We start from the raw sequence: 11,534 nt of genomic DNA on the forward strand, positions 1-11,534 counted from the left end.
TCCACCCGACCATTCCAAGGTTGAAAGTATCATAAAAGGCCAGCGATACAATCCTATATGAATCAGTAACCAAGAAAAATAAATCTAGTCGAGAAAGAAACAGGGCAATAGATAGACGTTATATCTAAGACTTTCAAGTACTCAGAGTGGCATGTCAACGTTTGTAGCCATGGACACTATAAGTCTACTGTGACTGTCAGCTAAAGACCCGAACATGCGCATGATATAAACATATTTTGGCATGAAATCCTGGGATTAATCAATGATCTAACATACTTATTCGACAAGCAAAGCATTGACCGTACGAGCCTAAAATCGTAGATCCATAGAAACCCGTATTTCATGATTTGAAATAGTAACATCCATGTCGTACAGGGCGATAGAAACCGTTTATTGGAGTTATGTTGTTCCAAACTTTATATTAGATGGCCCCAATTTCTTCAAGGTTAGGGCAAACCGAAAGTTTCTAAGATTGTACGCCGAGTATCACAGAAATGCCTCATACATAGCGCGAAGCATTGCGCCTAAGATCGTCAGAGCCACAAAGCTTGAGTTAAACAAGCGGTGCACAAGGCTAGAGAAGGATTGAACTTCCCCCATACAGTATACCTTGTATGCGACCCGCATCTGACGTGATGTGATAGTCAGGGGTAATAGACATTGGGAATTATATATTGACATTATTGTATATATCGTTGTCCTCCTACTTTGAATTGCATTTCTATTGCGATCAAACAGCTGCAATTGAAATTATCATATACGTGTGTTGCACTTATTCTGTATAGAATATAGTTCCAAGGTTGGTTCAGACTCCAAAGGAGCGAGCCGCAACTCCGTGCAGTCTGCCGTGCCGTCTGATCGTCTGTGCAATATTGAGATGTGAAAATCGATAGTTTCTGCCCCACTGGATGAATCGCATGGAAAGATGTTAAATTTTGTTTTTGGAATTCCAAACACTCCTCGGCTCTTCGGGATGTAGGCAACAGTTTTTAAAGAATAAACGAGGAATACGAAAGGTAACGGGATGGCTATCCAATTGGACATTTAGCCGAATTGGTACAGTACCAGAAATAAAAGGGGACAATGAGGAGGCGTTCGCTAACTCAGTGAGAGTGAGAATTATTTGAGACATTTGGGGACCTCTCAATCCAATTTTCGGGCCAAGATTTGCCCAGAGCTGCCCAGATAGCTTCATTCCTAACGACATCACCACAAAGCATTGATCGCCCTTGGCAAGGATAGACAAGCTTTTTATCTGACGCACCTTTTGTTGAATGGAGTCAGTGATCAATACAATTATATCCATTATGGTACAAATGTGCCGTGTCTGGTTTGGATTATAGGGTTAAACGTTACAGTGGCTTCAGAGATGAATTACCGCACAATAACGAAAATAAATAACCGAAAATGAAGCGGACAAGGAAAATCCACTGTATCCAGGGCATCTCCACCAGTCAGGGTCCTCCAGGGTCTTTCGAGGGTCCGGGTTCCCACGGATGGGTACTTGACTAGTACTAGTTGGTACAGTCGTTTCAGGGGCTTTGGTTACTTATGACGCCCTGAGGGATCTAGTGGAGTTGGAAATCACCCAATGACATCGGATATCGACTTCATGTCTTCCAAGGTGAACCAATCAAATGTCTCGATTCTGTTACAAAAATAACAAACAAATATAGAAAGAAAAAAAAATACAAAATCGAGACTGGCTCCGTATAGGTAGAAATAATCCACTGACACACAGCCCATGAATGCGCGTCGGGAGCGAGGTCAATCCCCCCTTGGGTCAAGCTCCACTTTCCCCCTTCCTCTGAATGAGACATCTTCTTTTCTTCTCTTTCTCTTCCTCTGGATTTCTCCTTTTTCTTCCAATCTACATTCGCTATAACTAGACGGTGGTAGGGTACCCGTCAGACATTCTTTAGTCAAGTTCATATTGTTTTCATACACAATGAAGGCCTCCATCCTCGCCGGTCTCTCCATCATTGGAGCCGCCGTGGCTACCGTGCCCAGCATTGAGATCAAGGGCAAGAAGTTCTTCTACTCCAACAACGGCACCGAGTTCTTCATTCGTGGTGTCGCTTACCAGGCCCAGTACACTGGTGGAAATGGTGGTGACACTACGACCAGCACCTACAATGATCCCATCGCCGACATTGACGCTTGCAAGCGTGATATCCCCTACCTCACCCAGCTCCGCACCAACGTTGTTCGTACCTACGCTGTTGACCCCAGCAAGGACCACGATGAGTGCATGAACGCCCTCGCCGACGCCGGCATTTACCTGATCACCGATTTGTCCGCCCCTGACCAGTCCATTGTCTCTGACGACCCTACCTGGAACGCCGACTTGTTCACTCGCTACTCCCAGGTCGTCGACGCCTTCGCCAAGTACCCCAACGTCATCGGTTTCTTCGCCGGTAACGAGGTCTCCAACAAGGTCAACAACACCGACGCCATGGCCTACGTCAAGGCTGCCGTCCGTGACATGAAGTCCTACATCAAGCAGAAGAACTACCGTAGCTCCCTCGCTGTTGGTTATGCTACCGACGACGATCAGACCGTGCGTGAGGCCATCTCCAACTACCTGATCTGTGATGATGCCTCCGACTCCATCGACTTCTTCGGCTACAACATCTACGAGTGGTGCGGCGACTCTTCCTTCACGAAGTCCGGCTACTCCGAGCGCACCAATGAGTTCAAAGACTACCCCGTTCCCGCCTTCTTCTCCGAGTACGGCTGCAACGACGTCCGTCCCCGCAAGTTCACCGACGTCCCCGTCCTCTTCGGCCCCCAGATGAACGATGTCTGGTCCGGCGGTATCGTCTACATGTACTTCGAGGAGGCCAACAAGTACGGTCTGGTCTCCACCGACGGCAACAAGGTCAGCACCCTGTCCGACTTCAGCTACCTCTCCAAGCAAATGGCCACCATCTCCCCCACCGGCGTCGACTCCAGCAAGTACTCCGTCTCCACGACCGTCGGCCGCAGCTGCCCGACCGTCGGCGCCGACTGGAACGCCGCCAGCATCCTGCCTCCCTCTCCCAACGCCGACCTCTGCGAGTGCATGTACAACTCGCTCGAGTGCGTTCCCAACTCAGACATCACCGACAAGCAGCTCGGCAGCACCTTCTCCTACCTCGGCGGCCAAGGCGACGTCATGGCCGGCGTGAACTCCAACGCCACCTCCGGCAAGTACGGCGCCTACTCCATGTGCTCTGCTAAGCAGCGCCTGGCCTGGGCCATGGACCGCTACTACCAGGAGAACAAGGGCAAGGCTGGCGCTTCTGCCTGCGGCTTCAATGGCGTCGCCTCCACCAAGAAGGCCACCTCTGCCTCCGGCTCCTGCGCTACCCAGATGAGCTCCGCCGGCACCAAGGGCACCAACGTCGTCTCGGGCGGCCTTGCTGCCAGCACTGGTGGTGCTGCCACTGGCACTGGTGCTACCAGCGGTGCTACCTCTTCCGGTATCGCTGTCGGCACTGTGCCCCAGGCTGTGCACGTTGGCAACTGGCAGGCAGGTGCGTACGCCGTTGCTGCTATTGCTTCTGGTGTCTTCATGATCATGCTGTAAGCGTGTTAAAAAACATGTTTATATTTGACTTGGCCGGCCCCTACGGTTTGGATCCGTGGGTGTGGCTTTTTTGTAACATTGTTTCGTACATATTTCTGTTTTTATCCAGTTAGCAGGTGTTCATTTTTCTCGGATATTTTTAAAATCCACTGCTGATATTATATCCAATCGTTTCCATGTGTTTTAATCTATCTCGCACTAAGGTGTAGATTTCAAATGACCTGGTAGTGTGTACTTGTAGTTTTGGTTTGTATCTTTTAGCACTTTATATTCCGACCCCAACCAAACCCTGTCAACACGTAAATATTCGATATTCTCACTACAGTTCGCTGACCTATCTGGGTTTGCTAACTATATGGACTCATAAGTATGAATGGTTGACATAATCATATAGCCTTAAAAATATCAATGGTTGATATTAATCGCAATGTACCACTACAAGTTAAATTGACGTGTTCACACGTATGTCGCATCACCTCTGCCACCTGGGCACGTGCACATAACCTGCCCTAAGTGTGTAACACCCCTCAACGTTCCATTGTCTGTCTTGATCTCTCCAACCATCCACCTGGGCCTGTGCTTAACCTTCCCCTTGTGGAGGAATGGTCTTCATACCGCATCTCAAATTTGTTGGCCTGCGACTGGTTATGATCCTGATCAAACAGTTCCGTGCGAGTTGGCAAGCGACGGAAGTTGTAGGGCGACGTCCTGATGCTCATGATTTTGTGCAGTGACCCGCGGAATTCATGGAGGGTGGCTTTGTCCTGATATCACCTCTGCCACGTGGACCCCTGCCACGTGGACGTGATTTGCCCTAAGTGTAAAAAACCCTCCAACTTTCCATTATCTGTCTTCTTCTCTTTCATTGCCCACCTGGGCCTGTGCTGAACCCCCCCCCCCCTTGTGGATGGAGGAATAATCTTCAAATTGTATCTCCAGTTTGTTGAGCTGCGACTGACTATGATCCTGATCAAACAGTTTCATGTCGGTTGGCAAGCGGCTGAAGTAGGGCGCCGTCATGGATTGGTGTAGCTACCAACGGAATACATGGGGGTGAGTAGTATTTTCTTGATCTTGTAGTCTTAGACATGTATGCTGGTAAAGGTAGCTATGTGACTGCGGTGGTTAATTCTTGTGCTATGCATAGTTAACCTGCTTTTATTATCTTTGAAAGGATGCTCTTATATTGATGTATATGCTTGTCTGCCAGAAGATACTGCAGAAATCAAGAGCCATGCTTCGGTTTAACTCTTATCAAGATAAATATTGATGGTGTTGGGACCTGTAATTGTTGTATACCGTATGTGTATATGCTGTACGGTAGTCGAATGAATCTTGCAGAGATCGAATAGGTTTTCCAATTCAGATCAGAAGTCTAGGACATCTTTCACGATGTTAATACCGTTTCTCCATTGAGAGTTTCTCTTTTCCCCACGCTGGTTTGCATCGTTTACTCTCACCACCTCACACTTCCCCAACTTATCGAGTCTCGAAACTCGAACTCTTTTGATATTCTTTCATCCGCTCTGTTCTCATCCGATCTGTTCATAACTGCGTTTAACTCCATTCTGGATCCATTTGGTCCGCAATGGAAGCAATCAAGCAAGCCTTTGCTGACAGCAAGGGGCAGAGCCGTTCCGCTCTGCTTGCCTATGTCACAGCAGGCTATCCAACCATCCAAGAAGCCCCCGACATCATGCTCGCCATGCAAGCCGGTGGAGTTGGTACGTGTTTAATCGAGCAGCATCGTTAGCCCTTGTATCGCCGTCGGTTTACACAAAGGCCGACGGGCCGCCCTCAAAACGGCGTCTCCATCCTAACAAATCACATCAATTGCTGACCGTCGACTTGGACAGACATCATCAATCTCGGCATTCCATCCACCGAGGCAATGGCTGATAGTGAGATAATGCACCGCTGCAATGCCAAAGCTCTCCAGGATGGCGTCCGACTCCCCCTCATCCTGGAGATGGTCAAGTCGGCCCGCAGCAAGGGTCTGGCCGTTCCCGTCTGTCTGATGGGCTATTGTAAGCCTATCTTCAATTATCCACTCGGCGAGGACCAACTGCTGCGAGACTGCAAAGCCGCCGGCGTGGATGGCCTCATCATTGTCGATTATCCACCGATGTACGCATCGCGGTTTAGCAACACATGCAGGGACAAAGGGTTCGTATCCCCGCCAGAACAGCAGTAAAGACCCCGACTCGTATTGGCTAACGGACAAGACATGCAGACTCTCGTGTATTCCTGTCGTCGCCCCGTCCACTCTCCCCGATCCCATGGAGGACCTTTGTGCTTCCTCTGACTCATTCGTCTATGTGATGTCCCGCATGGCAGTCGTTGGACCCTGGCAACAGATAGGTGATGGAATTATTCAGCTGATTGGGCGCGTTGATTGCGTCACTGAAGGGACCGTTCCAGCTGTCATCGCCTTCGGCATTAGCACCCGCGCGCAATTCTGGAGAATCGCCAAGCACGCCGAGGGAGTCGCGATTGGCAACCCGATCATCGAAGCCCTCGAGAACGCTGAGCCAGGCACCGGCGCCCAGAAAGTAAAGCGTCTTTGTCTGTACATTGCGGCCCGCCTCGAGTGGCACGTCGAAATCCCGGAAAGGCCCCAGCTCCCCAACGAAGCAAGCGATGCCCCCGTTGCCCTAGATGTCCTCGCAGACCAACCCGCAGCAAGCGCAGCCAGCACCACCCGCCCGGCCGCCTTCGACGACCTATCCGCCCCGACATACCTAAAGTCGTGTCTGAGCGAGCTCGAAACTGCCTTTGCAGCCGCAAGCGCCGACCCAGACTTCTGGGACGAGATTCGCTCCCACGCAATCAACGCCAACCGTCCCACCTCACTGGAAGTCGCCGAGCGACTAACCGCACACGCCGGCGGCGCCCGCATCTGGCTCAAGCGAGAAGACCTGAGCCATACCGGTAGTCACAAGATCAACAACGCCCTGGGCCAGATCATCCTCGCGCGGCGTCTTGGAAAAGCCGCCATCATCGCCGAAACTGCCACTGGCGCGCACGGCATCGCGACTGCAACCCTGTGTGCAATCTTCAACATGCGATGCAGTATCTTCATGGGTTCGCGGGATTTTGAGACTCAGCCGGGTAAAGTATCCCGTATGCGTTTGCTCGGTGCTACTGTTATCCCTGTTCAGGGGGTTTCTGGTAGATGTGATGGCAGCGGCACGGTCCGCGATGCGTTGAACGTAGCATTCCGCATTTGGGTCGTGGAGCAGGAAACGACTCACCTTGTGCTCGGCTCTGTGTTCGGTCCGGATCCGTTTCCGACTATCGTGCGCTCTTTCCAGATGGTTATTGGTACTGAGACACGCGCCCAGTTCCAGGCTGTGAATGGCGATGGGAAGTTGCCTGATGCTCTTGTTGCATGCGTTGGTGGTGGGTCGAATGCTACCGGCATGTTTTATCCTTTTGTACAGGATTTGGGCGTTGCCTTGGTTGGGGTGAAGGCTGGTCGTAGTGGACCCATGGCTGGGAACTCTGCCGTGCTGACCCGGGGCCTGGATGGTGTTTTGCGTGGCGTAAATACTCATGTGCTGCCCGGTGAGGTTCGACATGCTTCGCGAACATACTCTGTTTCTGCTGGATTGGATTATCCCGGTGTTGGCACTGAGTTGATGAGTTGGAAGGAATCTGGTCGGGCGACTTTCACCGCTGCTAATGACACTGAGGCTTTGGGTGCTTTTTGTTTGCTGAGTCGGATGGAGGGCATCATGCCGGCACTTGAGACTGCGCACGCTATTGCTGGTGCTTTGAGGGTTGCCAAGGACATTGGGGCTGGTGGTGATGTTGTCGTTTGCCTCAGCGGAAGGGGAGATGATGACGTGCAGACCGTCGCTGATATCCTGCCCACTCTCGGTGAAAATGTTTAGCGTTGTGCTGAGCGGTCGATTGCCGCGAGATCCATACTTCGGATAGTGCCTTTTGGTGCTTCTCTGACACATTGGCGGCCGCATACTTTACTTCGAAATCTTTCTTGACTTAAGGAAATTTTCCATTAGGGAAAGTTTCTATTGAAATCGAAATGATCAATATGACCCTGAGGATTTTCGTAGACTCTCGAATCGAAAGTGTAAAAGAGAGTGATAGAGTAGTTATACGCATTGACCACTGTGTCGCTATTCACTTCTGTACAGGACCCCTGTCAACACAATTACGGGAGCCCCCACTTCTTCGGCGCTTGTTTATGTTTTTCTTCTACTTTGTACGAACCCCCTTTTTGTTTATTTTCAAGATAAGATCTGCATAAAAAGGGTCTTATGCAATGTTTATGCCCCCAGCCTTTCTCCTGCTGGCGCAGCTTCCACAAGCTGCAAGTACAAACACAACGCTCGAAGGCTGGCAGTTCGACGACAACTCACGTTCGACATGGACAATAGTGTGGATGTGTTTCTCGACAATTCTCGCTTGTACCTGGACCGTTCTACGAGTCGATGTTCCGTCGCGCAGGTGGAGTAAATTCCAGCGCACGGCAGTCAAAGTGTTTCTATGGTTACTGGCCGTGCTTTGTCCAGAAGTTATAGCCTGGGGGACGGTAGTGGAGATGTTTGCGGCGAAAAGTATAGCCTCCTCGTGCAACTCTGCTCAAGAACCAGTGAGCCGAGAACCCAGACCAAGAGAAGGGACTTCAGCGCAGGAAGGTCAGTCGTGGACAATTGCGCAAGGCTATTGTATCAAAATGGGTGGGTTGGTCTTGCAAACGCAAGATTATTGGGTATATACCGTCACGCCTAAAAACATTTTAGCGTTCATAAAATCAGGCGTTATCAGTAGTACTGATTTCCGAGACGAGGACATCGAAGATCGATCTAAGGCCGATGCTCTGGGGATGGTGTTTACGATCATCCAAAGCGCCTGGGCTATGTGCAGTATAATAGCACGGGCTACGTACTCGCTATCTATATCGCCTCTTGAGCTTGGGACGATTGCGTACGTCGCTTGCGGCATCTTGACATATGCCTTCTGGTGGCATAAACCGAAGGACATGACCACACCGATCAGCATACCCCTGCGATATGACCGGGACAATACCCCCGTTGCAGTTCGGAATGTTATGGATGCAACCCCGCAGAATTGGTTCAATTTGCGTGGGCCCTCACCTGAGAATAGTAGTTCCTCCGCCCCAAAAGATAGCGCGGGACGTTTCACCTTCTTCTTTGGGGATGGACCTGCCCGATATCCTTCACAAGATGGCAATAGTGCCATACGATTATCTCACGGTAGAAAGGCCCTAACAGCTGTTTTTGCCACATTAATTGCTCTCGTTTTCAGTGGTATCCATGTTGCTGGGTAAGTTGCATCTACCTATACTCACGACAGAAGGGCTCGAGAGGCTGATACTTGAGATAGGTGGAACTTTATTTTCCCGACACATGCTGAGAAAATAGCCTGGCGAGTCTTTACATTGATTGCGATCTCGTCCTCCTTTCTTCCGCTGGTTGTTGCGCAGGGCCCTCTCATGGCTGTGTTGCTTGCGAAAAAGAATAGACTTCCTGCATTCTTGAAAAGCCTGGGGGACCCGAACTCCAAGGTCACGATTCTTGAGATTGTGCTCGCGGATGGATCCCTGTATCTGTATTTCATAGCGCGATTTGGAACTCTTGCTCTTATGCTGTCGTCATTGAGAGCTCTCCCTGCCGATTCATATATCACACCCAATTGGGTTTCGAGCATACCCCATGTATAGATTTGGGCTCCCATGGAGAAAGTTGCCATGAGAATGCCCATTCTGTCTCTACATGGTCAGCTACATATTTCTCTTGCATATGTTATATTGGCAACTAGATTCCATACCATCATGGCATTAATAAGCCAATTGTATAATTATGATTATGTGTATCCGAACAAGATAATGTCAGCTATCAATGCAACGTATTGCAAGAGCGAGAAAACCGTGGATTTCGCAATACATGCACAAAAACTCTACTCTCCCATCAACCTTCTACCCTCCTCGCTAGAACCAAGGCTCGCAAATTGGATCTTGCGGATAGCATGTCCCTTCCACATAAGCAGCATAACAAACATGAAAGAGAACACCGCAAAGAAAGCCATCATACCATAAACCCACCCAAGATCAACAGCTTCAACCCATGGATTAATATAGAAGCTGATCGTCAACCCGTAAACAATCCGATAGGCACCAATGACAATGCCAGCCTCGGCCGGATACTTCGTAAAGCACTCGACAACATAATTCACCGTGACGGGGACACTACCCAACGACCCAATAGTAACAAGAAACACCGCAAGCGCCAATACCATATAGTGCAGATGATACTGCAGAGCGGCGCCGAATATCCCCAGCCCAATCGGATTGATCACAAGGCTAGGAATCCACAGGACGTGTAAGCGGTACTCGGGCTTCCATGCACCGCCATTGTATCGCCGCGCGAGTGTGAGCGGCAGTTTGTCGTTCAATAAGTGACCGTAGAACTGGACGAAGATGATTCCGATCCAGTGGCAGAATGTAAATGCGGCGTTTTGCTCTAGTGAGAATCCATAGCCCCCTTCAGAAACGGGTTTCTGGAGCCATACTGGTGTCAGGGCATTGACTCCCACGTAAAATCCAAAAGAAATTAATGTAAAGATCCCCATGATGATTGTCACCGGACACATTCCGATCAGGAACGGTGTAATTCCAATTTTGGCCTGTTCAAGTTCATTAGATCATGTGTTTCTTCTATGGCGCGAAGAAAGCACCCTGTATACATACCGTTTCCTTCCAAGTAGTCGGCAACACGACGCGATGTCCGAAGAAAAACGTCGCAAGCCTATTCGCCACAATTCCAGCTGGAATCTTCGGATTCCGATCCAAGGTCTCACGATCATACCCAGTCTCCTCGAGGAAGCAAAAGCAACAGAGAAGCGTAAATCCCAACAACCCGACCGTCCACCAGAACTCAACCGGGAAAAACGAATGCGCCGAGACGAAGCCCGAGAATGTGGGACCAGCAATCGTGCCGAACAAGAACGCCATGTGCAAGGCAGTGAAGGCACGGCCACGCTGATGCAGGAAGAACAAATCGGTGACAATGCGCGGCCCTAGCACGGTAGGTACGGCACCGAAAAAGCCAGCGAAGAGACGCGAGATCACGTACGGAATGTAATCATTGGCATCGGTCATGACGGCGCCCCAGATCTGGCACACCAGTGTGAAAAGGATACACCAGAAAATCACGGAGCTTCGACCGAGCATGTGAGATATTGGTGCGAAGAAGAATGGGCCGGCGGCCATGCCGGCTAGGGCGGCTGAGTTCTGGTATTTGTAAGAGATACATACTTGTATACAGGAGCGAGACTGGCTCGGGGTGATTAGATACTTACTGCATACGACTCTTCGAGCTTTGTCTTGTTGTACAACTTTTCCTGATCAGCTAGGTTTAGTTGCCCCGATAAGGGCGCAATGGCACCGGAGAAAGATGCGAGACATAATACAGCTAGGATTGTGTATTTGCGGCGCGTTGTCCAATTCTGTTGGAGAATGATTAGCTTATGCCTAGAGCTATGATATTTCAAGGCTATTCCGTCATACCAGAGGGTCTCGGGGCCAGGTACTGGGCTGGGGGATTAGGACCAGGTGAGATGTGCTTTGCTGTTCGATTGCCGAAGAATCGGATGTTTTGGCATCCTTTGTTTCTACATGCATTGTTGATCAAAGTCTGCCCGAGCGCTGTGTTGGAAGTCTCTCCAATGTGTTTACCCCTTGCGTGAGCTTTTTTTTTTCCGCCCTGGGCCACAAGATGTCTTGGCGGGCTAGATCAAAAGCTTTAATTTCGCCAAGCTCTTTTGCCGAGCTCTTATACGATCTGGGGAAAGCTCGCATGAGGACGCGTCAGCTGGGTCGTAGATTGTAAGCTGTATGGCCAGTTCATTGGGGTTGGGTGTTATGCTCTTCCGAGAGTGGAATGATGAATAGGTTGTATTAAACGAATGATTTGCA

At 50.0% G+C, this 11,534-nt stretch overlaps 4 protein-coding genes across 4 annotated transcripts; 3 read left to right on the forward strand and 1 right to left on the reverse strand.

The window, feature by feature from the left end:
• Positions 1 to 1,948: 1,948 nt before the first annotated feature.
• On the forward strand, positions 1,949 to 3,571 carry N7529_009829 (glycoside hydrolase family 72 protein; the record flags this gene model as incomplete). Its single annotated transcript, XM_057245356.1, has 1 exon — positions 1,949 to 3,571. One exon carries the CDS (start codon positions 1,949 to 1,951, stop codon positions 3,569 to 3,571), a length of 1,623 nt encoding a protein of 540 aa, XP_057093619.1.
• Positions 3,572 to 5,159: 1,588 nt separating this feature from the next.
• On the forward strand, positions 5,160 to 7,467 carry N7529_009830 (tryptophan synthase; the record flags this gene model as incomplete). The annotated part of the gene is made up of 3 exons (XM_057245357.1): positions 5,160 to 5,295; positions 5,428 to 5,737; positions 5,805 to 7,467. The coding sequence occupies 3 exons, from the start codon at positions 5,160 to 5,162 to the stop codon at positions 7,465 to 7,467; spliced, it is 2,109 nt and encodes a 702-aa protein (XP_057093620.1).
• A 392-nt stretch (positions 7,468 to 7,859) lies between these two features.
• Positions 7,860 to 9,281, forward strand: N7529_009831 (uncharacterized protein; the record flags this gene model as incomplete). Its single annotated transcript, XM_057245358.1, has 2 exons — positions 7,860 to 8,884; positions 8,945 to 9,281. The coding sequence occupies 2 exons, from the start codon at positions 7,860 to 7,862 to the stop codon at positions 9,279 to 9,281; spliced, it is 1,362 nt and encodes a 453-aa protein (XP_057093621.1).
• Positions 9,282 to 9,517: 236 nt separating this feature from the next.
• On the reverse strand, positions 9,518 to 11,240 carry N7529_009832 (Major facilitator superfamily domain general substrate transporter; the record flags this gene model as incomplete). The annotated part of the gene is made up of 4 exons (XM_057245359.1): positions 9,518 to 10,243; positions 10,308 to 10,850; positions 10,919 to 11,065; positions 11,127 to 11,240. 4 exons carry the CDS (start codon positions 11,238 to 11,240, stop codon positions 9,518 to 9,520), a joined length of 1,530 nt encoding a protein of 509 aa, XP_057093622.1.
• Between the last annotated feature and the right edge of the window lie 294 nt (positions 11,241 to 11,534).

The sequence above is a fragment of the Penicillium soppii genome, assembly GCF_028829465.1.
Source record: "Penicillium soppii strain IBT 18220 chromosome Unknown utg000007l, whole genome shotgun sequence".
NCBI lineage: Eukaryota > Fungi > Ascomycota > Eurotiomycetes > Eurotiales > Aspergillaceae > Penicillium > Penicillium soppii.